Genomic DNA, 16,860 nt, shown 5'->3' on the forward strand with positions numbered 1-16,860 from the left:
GCCATATTATTCTTAAACTATACTAAATTAATATACCACAAAAATACTAAAATATACTAAAGGCTTTATTTTGAATATTGGCATAGTACTGCATTTAAAGTATTACCTGATTATTATTTTTATTCACTTTTTTCTAAATATCAATTATTGAGCATATACGATGATATAAGTGAAATTTTCAGAAAATAGTTACGTCTAAAAAATAACTATTAAATAACTCTATATTTATTTTGGTACTTGCTGATTGAATCATTCAAAATGCTATTCATACAGGAATAAAAAGTTGAAACCTTTTTATTGCAAACTTTACAATAGTCTAATAGACAACATGTTGAATTGAAGTTCAAATCATACTTGGGTCATTCAAATTTCTATATTTTGTGCACATTTCATAATAACAACTAATGCGATAATTTCGCAGCAATTTAGAATTAAGTCATGTTTAAAGACCTTCAAACAGGTGTCAAATAACAATTTAAAGACGCGCTAACCAACACACAAAGCAGTCAACAAAACGTTTATGTAGAAGCAGCAACAGTTTTATGAAGTCATTGCTCAAAGTATTAGCAAACACGACAAACGTGTTAAGCTCCCCATTTGTGAGGACATTGGTTGCCCCTTTTGTGGAGTGTTGTTGTTGGTACTTTGATGCTGTGCACTGCTTGCACGACTGCTTGACGCGGTATTTGAAAGCATGCTAATAGTAAGCAGTGCCACATGCGATAAGCAGTTGAGCAAGTAGTGTATTTAGCACAGTAGCAAATGGAACTAAATGGCAAATAGCGATTACATTGTTTAATTAAATTAAAACAAAGGAAAGAACAAGAAGAAAGAACTGAGGGTCAGGGACTTGGAGATGAATGCTTGGCAAACCCAACACACACCGCAAACGTCTGCAAGTGCGACGCAATCAAAGTCGGCTGCTGGTGCCAAGCAAAGCTTTACATGTGGCCACGGGTCGGGCACGTAATGCGTCTCTGCCAGCGATAGCGATAAGGTGTGGTGTCTATACAAACTTCTCTTTGACTGCTGACTGACTCTGACTGACTAACTGGGTTCTAGTTGCATGTATAAATAGCCAGTGTAAGCCCAGCTAAGCATATCATTGCTAAAGTACACCTTCGACTTTAAGATGTGCCCAACAAGAACAACAACAACTCATCAGCTCAGTCTCATTGTGGTGCTGCTCTTTGGCTGCCTGGCTGCCGATGCTCAGCGCTGTCAGGACTATCAGGATACACAGCAGCAGACGTTGTCCTGCGGCGGACGAGCTCTGTGTGCCACAAACGGCCATTGCTATCGCCGCTTTAGCAACATTTGTTGCCTCGAGGCACACAATTTGCAGCGCATGTTTGCAGGCCAAAATGGTGAGCTTAGATTCCCAAAATCGATTTCATAATTTGTTTGTAATTCTTCGCTATCATTTTTGTAGAATTTATCGTCGTGGATATGCAACACTGTTTGCCAGCGTCGACGTGGTACGACTACAGCATACCCTATAGTCCGCCACGCTTTGTGAACTATGGCTATGAATCGCAATATGATTATGCCGCTCCTCCACAACGTCAGCCGCAGGTGTACAATCCCTATAGATACCACAGTCAGCAGATCTTTTCGCAGTCGAATAGAGCAGGCGTTGCACACGCTTGGAATCCTTATGCAGCGCCTGCCTCGCAATACGCCACAGGCCAAACGTCTGCGCCCAGTTATTATGTTCAATTGCTCACCTCAACACCTAGCACAGCGTACACAACACCTTCCACAACACCTTCCACAACAGCTGAAACAACACCTTCCACAACTACTACTACGACTCCTGTCACAACTTCCTCTACAACAGAGTCCACAACACCTTCTACAACGCCTTCAACAACACCTTCAACAACGCCTTCTACAACGCCTTCAACAACGCCTTCAACAACGCCTTCAACAACGCCTTCAACAACTCCTTCAACAACGCCTTCAACAACGCCTTCCACAACGCCTTCAACAACGCCTTCAACAACTCCTTCAACAACGCCTTCAACAACGCCTTCCACAATGCCTTCAACAACGCCTTCAACAACACCTTCAACAACACCTTCAACAACGCCTTCAACAACGCCTTCAACAACGCCTTCAACAACGCCTTCAACAACGCCTTCAACAACGCCTTCAACGACGCCTTCAACAACGCCTTCAACAACGCCTTCAACAACGACTTCAACAACGTCTTTCACAACGCCTTTCACAACGCCATCTACAACGCCTTTCACTATAATATTCCCAACTATTCCTAATTTGTTTGAAGCTAAGGTTGCAGTTGTTGCCGAAGACATCGAAAAGGGCGATGCAGCTATCGATTCTGTTGCAGATGAAATCGAATCTGATGCGGCATCACTTGGCAAAAAAAGGCCAACTACACCGAAAACAACAACGACTACATTAAAAACGACTACTCCTAAGACAACAAGAGCTACTTGTGAACATACATCTATAACAACTTCCACTACGCCCTCCACAACAGCACCCACGACACCTTCCACTACGCCCTCCACAACAGCACCCACGACACCTTCCACAACACCTTTCACAACTCCATTCACAACACCATCCACTACACCTGCCACAACACCTTCCACAACTCAATCAACGACACCATCCACAACACCCTCCACAACACCTTCGACAACACCCTCGACAACACCATCCACAACACCCTCTACAACACCCTCCACAACACCTTCTACAACACCTTCCATAACACCTTCGACAACACCCTCCACAACACCATCCACAACACCTTCTACAACACCCTCTACAACACCCTCTACAACACCCTCTACAACACCCTCTACAACACCCTCTACAACACCCTCTACAACACCTTCTACAACACCTGCAACAACACCCTCTACAACACCCCCTACAACACCTTCCACAACACCTTCTACAACACCTTCCACATCACCTTCAACAACACCCTCTACAACACCTTCGACAACACCTTCTACAACACCTTCAACAACACCTTCCACATCACCTTCAACAACACCCTCTACAACACCTTCCACAGCACCTTCAACAACACCTTCTACAACACCTTCAACAACACCTTCCACATCACCTTCAACAACACCCTCTACAACACCCTCTACAACACCTTCTACAACACCTTCAACAACACCTTCCACAACACCTTCTACAACACCTTCAACAACACCTTCCACAACACCCTCTACAACACCTTCAACAACACCTTCCACAACAACTTCGACAACACCTTCAACAACATCCTCTACAACACCTTCAACAACACCTTCCACAACACTTTCGACAACACCTTCAACAACATCCTCTACAACACCGTCAACTACTCCATTAACCACCGCTTCAACAACAACACCATCCACTCCATCACCAATTGATGCCGTAAGTACAAGTCTTCCACACTGCTTCTGCGCTCCGCATATCCAGTTAACACTCTTTTTTAATTTACCCAATAGAATATTCTAGCGACCATGGTCATTACAAGTTTCGACGGTCAGGTTTTGAGACTATCGCTGACAAAGCAAGTGATCGATCCCATCAACGGCAACAAGACATGTGTGGCGACAACAACACTGCTGATAACAACCAAGGAGTGTCCAACGCCACAGCTGCTCACTGGCTGCTTGATGAGCACCTCAACAAGTGCCACAACAACGACAACGACGAGAACACCAACAACAACATCAAGAAATTCCGCTTCCTCTTCTCCAGTGTATTATCCAACTCGGGCGAACCCCGCCATCGAAACAGCGTATAGAACACCTATACATAAACCGTATAGCTATCGTTATGGCTATGCCTATGACACTAATTATGGTCTTGACACTCCCTCTAGTTCCGCTTCCCGTTCCTATCCAAACGATGATGCATATGCTTCGGCTTCGGCTTCCGCCTCGGCTGCGGCTTCTGCTTCGGCTTCGGCGGCTTCCCCCTTTGTCTGGTCGCGTTACTACAGTCGTCGCTAACCTACCGCAATAATATATACATATATCATACTATACTATAAATTTTATACTTTTTTATACCGTTCAGTTTAATAAAAAAAACTTTAAAAGAAATAACGCTAAAATTCTTAAACAAAATTTTACTCAGAGAATGAATTTGTATTCTTTTTTACTTTTTTTAATAGCTAACACGTGTCTCGCTACGTGACATTTGATACATCATCATCAAATGCACAATGGTTAAAGACCTGCGTATCATTTAAATATTAAATTCTTTGCTCGTTAATTGGTTTCAAATGATTTCGTTTATTATCAAGTAACCTAAATAATTAGTAAATTTATTTCCGAATAACAAATACAAATTGTTAGCAATGCACACACACCGATATTATTTTACTTTGAGCTTCATGACTGGTGTCAAATGTTTTTATGCGCTCGTCATTAAATTCTTCTTCAGAAATGTCTCTTTAGATAGGCCAAGAATCAGTCAATGAGCTCATTGCATTGCTTGCAGCTCGTATTCGGCAACCGTGAGTTTATCTGCTGACCTTGGCAATTGTCAATAATAAATAATATTTATAATAATAACGTTATTATCGCATTTTATTGCGTGTTTAGCCAATTACTCATTATCATTCGCAGTAAATTCGTAATTCATATTAATTCACAAAATAATTTTCCCATGACAAAAAAAAAATTAAACAATAAAAAACGTTTTTGAATAATGCGAATAAAATGAAGATAACACAAAAAGAATTTCATAACCAAAAAAAAACTGAAAAATATAAAATAAACAACCGAAACACATCGAAGCTAGTTTAGCAAACAGTCTGGGGCAACATTCAGTTAATATTGAAATATATAATAACCGAAATGGAGCTCGAGACACGTAGACATTGCAATGATATGAAGGCATACGCCACTTGGGGGAGGGTTCAACTCTATAAAAAGCGCAGCCTGCGCTAGGCAAACCTCATAGTCAACCTGTGAAACATCCCCCGTAATGTTGTTATTCCATTTGTTGTGCTTTCTGTGCGTCCTTTCAGTCGGCTGGAGCTATGGTGGTTATGGAGCACCCGATTACTATTCTTCATCTTGTGATCATATCGTCTGTCCGACGACCAAAAGTGAAGTTTGCGCCAAGTCACGCATGACAAATCAGGAGGCGACATTTGACAACGAATGCGCAGTACGACACTACAGCTGTCTCTATGTGGAATGTGAGTTGCTATTAATAAAATGTAATAAGAGTGTATTAATAGATAATGTTTACAGCTTGGCAAATCATTAATCTGGGATCCTGCGAGTGTCCCACGCAGTGCTTCAGCAGATGTAAACCGATTTGCGCCGCATTGGGCGAAGAACTGCGAACTTTTAACAGCAGCTGCGAGCTACGACAATATAGATGCTTTTCCGATGAACGTGAGTCTTGAGTTTAGTCTTAACTGTGAATTAATCTTGTTGAACTTTAAATAACCAATTGTTTTTTTTTAATATTCTTATAACAATTTCATCTGTCCACGCATCTTATGCAGCTTGGATTCAAGTAACGAATGAACACTGTGGCCTGCCAAATCCTTTCTATGGTTCACCGCCCTACGGATATCAGCCTTATGCTGCGCCTCCAGTTTATGGACAACAGCCACCTGCATTTGGTCCTCCTTTGCCATTGACGTACCACAATGCAGGCTACTACAATCCCCAACCGAATACGAATGCGCAATCTCAACAACTACCGTATCACGTGTACATCTCAAGAGATTCGCTGCCCACCGAATCAATGGATGCATTTGGCTACACAACATCGACTTCAACTCCATCTTCAACAACAGTGTCATCGACAACACCAACGACAACTACCTCGACTACACCTTCGACTACGCCTTCGACTACGCCTTCGACTACTCCTTCGACTACGCCTTCGACTACTGCATCGACACCAGATTCAACTACACCTTCAACAACAACAACCACGACCTCAGATACAGCTTCGACTACAGATACAGGCTCCGGAGACTCCGGTTTAGGCGAATCCAAGCTGAAAGTTGAAAGTTTCAGGTTAAATGTGGCAAATGATGCTGCAACAGATCCAACAACAGTGTTGACAACGGAGTCCACAACACCTTCGACTACAGTTTCCACAACGGATTCAACAACAGATTCAACAAACGTATCCACAACAGATTCTACAACAGTGTCCACCACACCTTCGACCACAGCGTCGACTACAGCTTCCACAACAGATTCAACAACACAATCCACAACGGAGTCCACAACACCCTCGACTACAGCATCCACTGCAGAATCTACTACAGCATCCACAACAGATTCAACAACAGTATCCACAACGGAGTCTACATCACCTTCGACTACAGTTTCCACAACGGAATCAACATCTGTTTCCACAACAGAGTCCACAACACCTTCAACTACAGCATCCACAACAGATTCAACAACAGTATCCACAACGGAGTCCACAACACCTTCGACTACAGTTTCCACAACGGATTCAACAGCTGTATCCACAAAAGATTCTACAACAGTGTCCACCACACCTTCGACCACAGCATCAACTACAGTATCCACAACAGATTCAACAACAGTATCCACAACGGAGTCCACAACACCTTCGACTACAGTTTCCACAACGGAATCAACATCTGTTTCCACAACAGAGTCCACAACACCTTCAACTACAGCATCCACAACAGATTCAACAACAGTATCCACAACGGAGTCCACAACACCTTCAACTACAGCTTCCACAACAGATTCAACAACAGTATCCACAACAGAGTCCACAACACCCTCGACTACAGCATCCACTGCAGAATCAACTACAGCATCCACAACAGATTCAACAACAGTATCCACAACGGAGTCCACAACACCTTCTACTACAGTTTCCACAACGGAATCAACAACTGTATCCACAGCAGAGTCCACAACACCTTCAACTACAGCATCCACAACGGATTCAACAACTGTATCCACAACGGAGTCCACAACACCTTCAACTACAGCATCCACAACGGATTCAACAACTGTATCCACAACAGATTCTACAACAGCATCGACTACAGCTTCCACAACAGATTCAACAACAGTATCCACAACAGAGTCCACAACACCCTCGACTACAGCATCCACTGCAGAATCAACTACAGCATCCACAACAGATTCAACAACAGTATCCACAACGGAGTCCACAACACCTTCGACTACAGTTTCCACAACGGATTCAACAGCTGTATCCACAACAGATTCTACAACAGTGTCCACCACACCTTCGACCACACCTTCAATTACAGCTTCCACAACAGATTCAACAACAATATCCACAACGGCGTCAACAACACCTTCAACTACAGCATCCACAACGGATTCAACAACTGTATCCACAACAGATTCTACAACAGCATCGACTACAGCTTCCACAACAGATTCAACAACAGTATCCACAACAGAGTCCACAACACCCTCGACTACAGCATCCACTGCAGAATCAACTACAGCATCCTCAACAGATTCCACAACAGTATCCACAACGGAGTCCACAACACCTTCGACTACAGTGTCCACAACGGATTCAACAACTGTATCCACAACAGATTCTACAACAGAGTCCACCACACCTTCGACCACAGCATCGACTACAGCTTCAACAACAGTATCCACAACGGCGTCCACAACACCTTCGACTACAGTTTCCACAACGGATTCAACAACTGTGTCCACAACAGATTCTACAACAGAGTCCACCACACCTTCGACCACAGCATCGTCTACAGCTTCCACAACAGTATCCACAACGGCGTCCACAACACCTTCGACTACAGTTTCCACAACGGAATCAACAACTGTATCCACAACAGAGTCCACAACACCTTCAACTACAGCATCCACAATAGATTCAACAACAGTATCCACAACGGAGTCAACAACACCTTCGACTACAGTTTCCACAACGGATTCAACAACTGCATCCACAACAGATTCTACAACAGTGTCCACCACACCTTCGACCACACCTTCGACCACAGCATCGACTACAGCTTCCACAACAGATTCAACAACAGTATCCACAACAGATTCCACAACACCTTCGACTACAGCATCCACTACAGAATCGACTACAGTTTCCACAACGGCTTCAACAACATTATCCACAACTGACTTAACTACGGAGTCAACGACAGACACAATTACAACTTCAACGACACCTTCAAGTTCCAATGTACAATTGAAACGATTGAGCAAGAATATAGCAATCAGTATTACAAATACGACAACCACACCTGCAACAGCAACAGACTCAACAACGCCAGCAACAACAACATCATCGACAATTGCAAGAATACAATCGACTGCGTCTTCAACACCAACTCCCGAATTTCAGGTAATGAGAATGAGCGAATCGCAAGATGCGGCAGCATTAATACCATCGACAGCTTCAAGGGAATTGACTATAAGAGGACATAAAATCCATTTGCCAGAACAAGATGTTGCAATAATTCTAATTCCGTAGGGAAACACTCAACAATAATTATAAGCAACGATTCACATTAAAACACTAAGAACCAAACTCTTTAAAATTGTAAAAGCGAAAGCAATATTGTTACTCTCATCATATAATAATAATCGAATATTTCAATTAATGAAGTTTGTCTGACGTCTTCTCATCAGAATTTTCCCATCATTTAATCATCTAATGGCTTATCGTGGTCATTATTTCATAATAATCAGGTTTAGAGCACACAAAAGCTCGTTTTTTGATTGAGAGATTGGTTTTTGGGTTCCATTTTAGGCGGTGTATTGTATGCCTCCATCTCTTAAAACGTTGTTTATAAATTCGGTATTTAATTGCCAATTGTCTCAATTTTCTTTTTAGAATCCTTCGCACGCTTAAATACTTAAGTAGTTTGCCATACTTTCTAGTTCCATCAGACAAAACCCATTGCAGTAATTGATTACAAATATACGAGAGTAATGAATTTGCAGTCATCATCCTATTTAAATTCTTAATTGTACTTTGATTCCTTATTTCAAGGAACCGATATTTCCAGTCATTAGCTATGAATTGCATCCAGCCTTGTCGCAAGGGTCCAACGATGTGATTGGTTCTTTGAAGATTCGTTAGCTTCTTGTTATCGACAGTTATTATTTGTATAACCGCATCATAGGTATTATTAATGTTTCCATCTGTTGCACTGTTTAGCGACAAACATAAGAGGCACATCAATAGCTGTAATTGAATTTAGATTAACCCTAAAAATCTATTTGTTTACATGATATTTACCACGTTGATAATACACTGCATTTTTATGCAGAACAAAATATTCTTACTGTCACAAAAAACTTGACTGATGTTTGATTTTTCATTCGCTTGAGATTTGAAAGCTTTTGCTTGGTCAACACAATTTGCATTAAAATTTGTTAAAGCGACAACTGACAAAAAATAAATAAGTAATTTGTAATTTCGTTGGGGGGAGGGGTAGACAACGTTGGTCAGTTTATTTATTTACTTTTCGGTTTTTTGTAAAGCTGGCTTTGGAATTGGTTTTGGATTTGCAATAGGTTTTGCGGTGGATGTTCCATTTTCGTTTACCACCTTCAATTCGGTTTCAGTAGCGTTAGCAGACTTTGTATTGATCTCGACAGTTGCTTTAGTATTGTTGTTGGGTTTGGGAGTTGTACTATTGACAGCCTCCTCGGTGGTACTGCTGTTCTCCGTGCTGCTGCTAAGGCTTTTAACAGCCTTGTTGGTAGGCTTAATGATAGCGTTGGCTGCAGCCTTCCTGGTAGAGCTGTTTGCAGCCTTGCTGGTAGTGCTCTCGACAGCCTTCATGGTAGGGTTGCCAACAACTTTGTTAGTAGCCTTAATAATGTTTTCAGCCTTGCTGGTAGGGTTGACAACAACCTTGCTGGTAGGGTTGACAACTACCTTGCTGGTAGGGTTGTCTACAACCTTGCTGGTAGCCTTAATGATAGGCTTGCTTGCAACCTTCTCGGTAGTGCTGTCTGCATTACTGCTCGATTGTTCAGTGGTGGTGGAGGTGGTACCATAAGGCACAAAAAAGAAGCTGTAAGTAGTTTTCGCAGTGGTTGTCGTCGGTGGTGCCAAAGTGGTTTCCACAGTAGAACTGGTGTACGGCAGACCTGTTGTCGTCGACGTTGTGGGTTTCGGTGTCGTTGTTGTTGTCGTCGTCGTCGTCGTCGTGGTTGTTGTGGTGCTGGGCGGCGTGTCGGTGACAGTGCCCACCCCTGGTAAATATAGCGACAAGCTGGAGTCGGTAATCTCGTTATAGTCCTCACCCACATCGGGTATGTTGTACACACTGTAGGCGTTAACGGCACGCGCCACCGAAACACCCGGATTCACATGGCTTTGGTACTCGTGAAATTGCATTGGCACCGGCGTCGTTGTGCTCGTTGTTGTTGTCGTCCTCGGTGCTTCGGTTCTCGGCAATTGGCTCGTCGTCGTCACTGTCGCTGTGCTGCTCTCGGTCGGTGCCATTGTTGTGCTGCGACGTCTGTACTTGCGTTTGCTCTTCGACTTGGACTTGGACTTGGACTTCAGCTGATGGCAAGGTCCACGATTGAGAAAGCGTTGAGCTACGTAAAGAAAGCGGATTAGATTTAGAAGAAGACCGACACTCTCGGATGGTGTAACCCACTCTCTTTGGTGACGCACTCCCGTCGTCGCACCTCGCACTCGTTGGCAAAGGTTACGCCCTGTCCCTGATGTGGTCCCGTCTCGGGTGCCGCACAAATCGGTGCATATTTCGTGGTGCATTTAATGTTCTCACAGTCGGGCATACAACGCGCCAGCTCGGTGGGTTCCAATTCTATGGTTGACGAGAAATGAATCTTGCTCTAGGGTTCAATTAACTTCCTGTGCTCACCTGTGCCATATTGAAAGAGCATCTTCATATTTTCTGCCTCCAATTTGCAAATGTTCTCGAAGCGAAAGAATTTCACACCGTTTGTAGCACACACAGGCTCACCGCCTGGCTTGCAATTAGGCTGATAGTCCACATATTGATATTGAAAGGGTCCAAATTGCTCCTGCGTTGGATTATTATTATTGTCATTTGTGTCACCGGTCACCTGGCCAAAGAGTTTGGCATACTGAGCACCCGCCGCTTGCTCATCATTAAACATCCAGTCACCATTAGCATTGGCAGCTGATATCATGGCGAGTATAAAAAGTATTATACTACGATGTCCTCGCAGTTGTTGCAGTTGTAGTTCCATCGTTATTGATCTCTTTGCTGGTTGCATTTGCTATGATTTCTTCAGAGGCAGCATCATTGCATTTTATAGTGCATCTCATATCTGTTCGATGCACCCAGCGACGTGTGGATATGCATTGTTCTTACACAATCGCTTAACGAGCCAAATAGCATTTTTGCAGTCTCACGACTTCTTCGTTCTCTCCATTTGCCAATCATATTCTTCATTTATTCGCGTGGGTTAATGAACGTAAACAGCTGACCAAAGCGCAATTTACGAATTCATTCATTCATTTTCATTTCGTTCTCTTTCGTTTCTTATCTTTAAAAGTAATTAATTCGCTTTTATCTTTACACGCGTTTTCTTTTGCTCCATGATACGCTATTGCGTTGTCATCAGTTGGTAAAGAATATTTTGTTATCTTGACTCTGAAGAATAGCTCACTTTAAAAATAGAAATAGAATCATATTTATGGCAACTCTCATAGGTAGCTTTAAAATCGAAATATAATTTTATTTATGGCATCTTTTATTCGCATAATCATCACAGGTCATTCATATGTGACTTTCAAACGCTTTTTCGCGTTTTTATTGAAAGTTTTTATCAAATTGTTTGCCAAATTCTAAGCTCTTAATAAATTGCTGAGTTGTGTTTTCCATTTTCACAAACTTACTTCAGTTTTCAAGCAGTTTGCATAGCAACTTTGCCCCGCATTGAGCAGAGACAAGCACTTTTTTGTTGCCATAAAGCCGAGGAGCTTTTTATGTGGTGAATAAGTTATTTCGCCAAGTTTTAAACCATAAATATTTTGCTTTATTTGCAATAATTCTGAAAAAGTTTATGGCAAATTCGTTGGCAATAGACCTTTCAATGATGCACCTTGGCTTGTTTACCACACTTGCAAATTATGCAAAACAATATTTTGTTGTTGTGCAATATCTGTTTTTGTGTTTTTCCGTATTCACACAGTCGCAGTCTTCAATGGCGACCAATTAATTATGCTAAATAGCTGCCAAAATTCGCAACACAAACAAATTTCGCGATTGCAATACAATCCGGACACAATCTGTAAATCCCAATGGCTGTGTTTTGACCCCTCCTGACCCCTCCTGCTCTCTACCACCCTCCTGTGTGTCTATAGAGCTCATTAAGGATGCAATTTACGTGGTGTGACCTTTTGATTTTGGTTCGTCTCGCATAGGGCGACAGAGTTACGTGACATTTGGCAACAATAAAATGCAAATTTTCATTTTCTTTTTTTAATATCGATCTTTATTCGACACTAGTGTTATTTTAATAAAATGCAGATTTACATTCTCTATTTTTATTTGCGATCTTTTTTCGATTATTAATATTGTTTATTTTTCAATATCGCCAACGCTGCGGTGCTAATTACTTATCACAAAGGGGGAAAAAGTTTTTGCATCGAGGTACCGATCTGCGGGATTTAGTGTAATAATTTAGTCTGGTCACACTTTTTCTCTCTCTCTCTCTCATTGACTTACTTTAAAAACCTTTTTTTAATTCATGTTCCTCTTTTGGAAGCCAACTTCGCGTCCTTTTTAAGAGGACGCGGTACCAACCAACAGAGTGCTAACATCGATATGAGAATTCGAGAATTCATTCCAACCAAAGCTTGTTCTAATCCAATTCAAATGTGTATTATGTATGCATAATATAATATATAATAATAATAATAATATTGTATTTATATAATATTGTATTATGTATGCCATTAATCTATATGCATAGAAACATTTTACCCTAAACATCTAAAAATGGAGCGAATTTAAAATTGACTTTCGTTGCACAAGCCGAACTTGTTGTACTCACCTATATATATATGTTTATATATATATGTATATATATATATTTTTTTTTTCTTAATATTAATCGACGTAATCAGCAGCGCCCTAAAATAATTAAGGCGTGGTATCGTCCAGATCAATTATCATCATGCAATTATTTCAATGAACAATCATTTTATTGTTCTGTATATTTACTGTAGATAGTAGGCACTTGTTGAACTCTTAAATGTAAAAAACATTCAAATGGCACTTACCAAGTGTGCGAAAACTGAAAAGATAAAAGCAAATTGTTAGACTAAAATAAACGAAGAAGTACAATATATCAATACCCATTTCCAAGTTGAAAGACATATTTCCTTTGGTTTGAAAAAATATTCATCGACGAATACAAATTCGAGTATCTGATTAAACACACATAATTTTGTTAACAAAAAAGAGAACAGAAAAAAAACATTTTTTCTCAGAAAAAAAACAAAATAAAGAAAAAAAATTTCGAGCCAAAAATCTTAGTTGTTTCCCAGACGAGCTCTGGGAGCAAACTGAATAATAATATTCAGCTCTGGGGGCTCATCAAACCAAATCTCGATTCAAGGCTGACTAGATCAAAATCCCTAAAAAATTCAAGGCAAACTAGATGCAAGAGTTGCAATACAAAAGCCAAAGATAACACAAAATAAGCAATGTTTGCTTATTCTTATAATTTTTTAAGATTTTATATATTCATTTTATACATCAAGCCAGCTATTGATTTTTTACATAAATTTGAAAAACATTATGTATCGGTAATTGTTATTTCTTTTAGATGTTTATACATATATGTTTATTTACTATGAAGCCAACTGATGATTTGTTTTAATAAATTATGCTTCAATGTGAGGCTCTCATTTTTGCTTCATTGCCAGCTAGTTTTGGGTGTCTAAACAGAAGCCATCAAATAAATTACGAGTACCTCATGAGGCGCATATCATAATGAAATGTTGTAGGCATAGACAACCCCAAAAAACTTGAACACACACAAATACAGAGAAATGGGAAAACGGGAGAGAAAAAAGGATGATGTTGGGAAGCATCTCATGATGATGTTAACAACCCCCAAACAGGCAATCGATCATTATGCGCCCAACCACACAAAAAAAAATGAAAACCCCACCCACGGTAATGCTGTGCTCCCCATAAATTGTATGAATTATTTAAATATTGATTTATTAGTTGAAATTTTACATCTAATTTAATAGGCCGCAAAAGAAAGAAAACGTAGCCGACTACACTTCAAATTTGAAGTTGAATTTATGCGTTTTATGAGAGGCGTAGAGTGTAATAATGATAATAATAATAATAATAATAATAATAATAATAATAATAATAATAATATTAATAATAATAATAATAATAATAATAATAATAATAATAATAATAATAATAATAATAATAATAATAATAATAATAATAATAATAATAATAATAATAATAATAATAATAATAATAATAATAATAATAATAATAATAATAATAATAATAATAATAATAATAATAATAATAATAATAAGTATGTAATAAATAATAAGAGAGTGCGACATAAATGGAAAATGAAATGTGCGAAATGCGAGGCCGTCGTCAAGCCTTTGACAAGCGAGCGACTGAAACATGGCCGCAGATTGTTACAAGTGTTGTTCTTGTTTCTCTGTCGACTGTTGGGCTAAATGAAAACTCGTTTATTAATCTCAATCCGAGTGTGTGTGTGTTTGCGTGTGTGTATGTGTGTGTATGTGAGGCTTACCCTCTTTCAGCTCTCTCTGTGGCTGTGGCAAACAAACAAAAGCAAACATGATGCCGCTTTTGGCTCAGAAATCTCATGGTCAAAAAGCGCACAACACATATGCAAGGACAGAACACATATACACACACACACATAAGCGAGTATGCAAAGTTTATCCAACGTCCGTTTTGCACATTAATTTACTGACCTTTTTGCGCCTTTTCTGCATAGTTCGCCTACTGTGCGAGCTTCTGCCTCCCCCCAACTTCCCCTCGCTTCCCTTGCGTGTCCAATCACAGCTACCTAGACTTCACATGACTGGACTTGTGGCACACACACACACAGATACACACACACGCACACAACTCGAACTCGAACTCGAACTCGACCGTGTCGCCACACAGCGAGCGGCGTCTCTTTGGGTTTAACAAAATGCGGTTAACTGAAAATGCGCTCAAGTGAGACAGCAACATCTGTTGCCTGTTAGCGAGCGCGCACAGAGCGAAAGAGTGAAAGAGAGAGAGAGAGAGAGAGGGAGATACTGAGCTGGGGCTGCCATCGGTTTTTCGGGTGCTGCCCATTCGCATGTTCACATATTACAACGGTATGATGAATGTGTGACATTTTTGCAGCAGCTCGCTTGTTTGTTTATTGTTTGCGTATGCTACTTTTACTTTGCCCTGTCCTCTCTCTCTCTCTCTCTCCCCGTGATGCGGTCTTTGCTGTTTGCTGCTGCCTTCGTCACTTTGTGCTACCCTATATAGTATATAGAGTGTGGCTCAGAAATGCGAAGCGCATGAATTGTAAACACACATTTACGAATTGCGTTTGATTGCGATTTTCTGTCTCCAATTTATTGCGTTGCATTTGCAGTTCTGTTCAGTTCAGTTCAGTTGTATTGCCTTGAAAAACCACAACCAACAAAATTTAATTTTGAACATATTATATTTCCAACAGTCCAAAGCCAAGAATTCATATTAGTTCTGTGCACGCTTTTATCATATCTCAGAATTCATTGGTCTTTCATTAATATTAAGTTAGCACACATGTTTGCTCTTTACTGTAAATTGTTGTTTAACAAATACAAATACAAAACATCTTTGCATTTCTTAAATTTCTTCTATTTACACAGCTTTCGATTGTTGGTTAATAAATAGTTCGATGAAATAACCAATTTAAAAACGATATGTTCGCTGTATTTTATATTTTCAAAATAAAATAGTCTTACCCACGGTTAATTTTCATCACAATTTGAGCCCATCAGCAGTCGAAAGTTTACTGCATGGGCAATAAACACGTTTAATTCTCTCTTATTAGCAAACAAATGGGGCAAGTATTGCACGCATTCATGCATTTCCAATCACTTGTGGAGTCAGTCAAGCTCGTGATTTGTTTTTGATTTGCATTCATCACAACGTATCCGAGTGACACGCCCAACTCTTTGGTCAGTTGAAGTTTAAGGGCAGCTTTGGCTGCACTTATGACAGCCTTAAGTAATAATATTCTCGTACGTACCTACATATATACGTATGTAGATATATTTTATCAAACATCAAACACTGTTTAACACTGCTGCGAATGCATTTTGTGTGCGACAACAAGTAACTTGATATAAGGCTAAAGACAAAGACAAAGACAAAGACGGCTTCGTTAAGCAAACATTGTTAAACATATTCGACGACTTTGTATTCGAGTTGCATTTTAATTGTGAACAATGCAAATGCTGTAAATGAATCATTAAGTAATTAAAATCAACAAAACAAGACACTAAGATATTTCTGGCATGTACAATTAGTCCAATTATGGCGACTTCAAGTCAAGTCCACACTCAGTTGCTTGATTTGGTCAAGGAGAAGAACGCATTGAAAGGGGTTTGTTTCTCTTTGAGCATCAAGTTTCGAATTAAATAAATGCTGCAGTTGCACTAATTGGTGTTGCAATTCAATCATTTAGCTCAGTTAATTAATGATGCCAGCTTAGAAGAGCTGTTTTCATCCGGACTCGCAACAATTTTTGGTAAATCACAAATATATACATAAAGTACTTTTTGATTGGTTTTGAATGAAATGTAAATGCTTTACAGAGG

At 40.1% G+C, this 16,860-nt stretch overlaps 2 protein-coding genes and 1 long non-coding RNA gene across 4 annotated transcripts; 1 reads left to right on the top strand and 2 right to left on the bottom strand.

The window, feature by feature from the left end:
* Positions 1-1,117: 1,117 nt before the first annotated feature.
* LOC133848784 (mucin-2-like) lies at positions 1,118-8,888 on the top strand. The gene is made up of 7 exons (XM_062284478.1): positions 1,118-1,367; positions 1,433-3,411; positions 3,486-3,975; positions 4,593-4,615; positions 4,954-5,194; positions 5,250-5,396; positions 5,510-8,888. Exons 1-7 carry the CDS (start codon positions 1,133-1,135, stop codon positions 8,500-8,502), a joined length of 6,108 nt encoding a protein of 2,035 aa, XP_062140462.1. The 5' UTR covers positions 1,118-1,132; the 3' UTR covers positions 8,503-8,888.
* Positions 8,871-11,636, bottom strand: LOC133848526 (mucin-5AC). 2 transcript variants are annotated; one of them, XM_062284144.1, is made up of 6 exons: positions 10,880-11,636; positions 10,652-10,822; positions 9,895-10,589; positions 9,500-9,852; positions 9,274-9,422; positions 8,871-9,219 (listed from the first exon to the last, which is right to left on the bottom strand). In XM_062284144.1, exons 1-5 carry the CDS (start codon positions 11,256-11,258, stop codon positions 9,401-9,403), a joined length of 1,620 nt encoding a protein of 539 aa, XP_062140128.1. In that variant the 5' UTR covers positions 11,259-11,636; the 3' UTR covers positions 8,871-9,219; positions 9,274-9,400. The 2 variants fall into 2 exon arrangements, with proteins under 2 accessions (XP_062140128.1, XP_062140127.1); XM_062284143.1 differs by having other exon boundaries at positions 9,277-9,422; positions 9,500-10,589.
* Positions 11,637-12,518: 882 nt separating this feature from the next.
* LOC133848535 (uncharacterized) lies at positions 12,519-13,362 on the bottom strand. The gene is made up of 4 exons (XR_009895272.1): positions 13,348-13,362; positions 13,273-13,286; positions 13,044-13,212; positions 12,519-12,982 (listed from the first exon to the last, which is right to left on the bottom strand). It is a non-coding gene; the product is annotated as an uncharacterized LOC133848535 (long non-coding RNA).
* Between the last annotated feature and the right edge of the window lie 3,498 nt (positions 13,363-16,860).

The sequence above is a fragment of the Drosophila sulfurigaster genome, chromosome X (genome assembly GCF_023558435.1).
Source record: "Drosophila sulfurigaster albostrigata strain 15112-1811.04 chromosome X, ASM2355843v2, whole genome shotgun sequence".
NCBI classification, from domain to species: domain Eukaryota; kingdom Metazoa; phylum Arthropoda; class Insecta; order Diptera; family Drosophilidae; genus Drosophila; species Drosophila sulfurigaster.

Excerpts from the sequence above, each read along its gene's own strand:
- LOC133848784 (XM_062284478.1), top strand. The coding sequence starts at position 1,133 with ATGTGCCCAACAAGAACAACAACAACTCATCAGCTCAGTCTCATTGTG. Across the intron at positions 1,368-1,432 it reads CATGTTTGCAGGCCAAAATG|AATTTATCGTCGTGGATATG; the intron begins GTGAGCTTAGAT and ends TCATTTTTGTAG. Across the intron at positions 5,195-5,249 it reads CAGCTGTCTCTATGTGGAAT|CTTGGCAAATCATTAATCTG; the intron begins GTGAGTTGCTAT and ends TAATGTTTACAG.
- LOC133848526 (XM_062284143.1), bottom strand. The coding sequence starts at position 11,258 with ATGCAACCAGCAAAGAGATCAATAACGATGGAACTACAACTGCAACAA. Across the intron at positions 10,590-10,651 it reads GGAGTGCGTCACCAAAGAGA|CTCAACGCTTTCTCAATCGT; the intron begins GTGGGTTACACC and ends TTCTTTACGTAG. Across the intron at positions 9,423-9,499 it reads GCTTTACAAAAAACCGAAAA|TTGTCGCTTTAACAAATTTT; the intron begins GTAAATAAATAA and ends ATTTTTTGTCAG.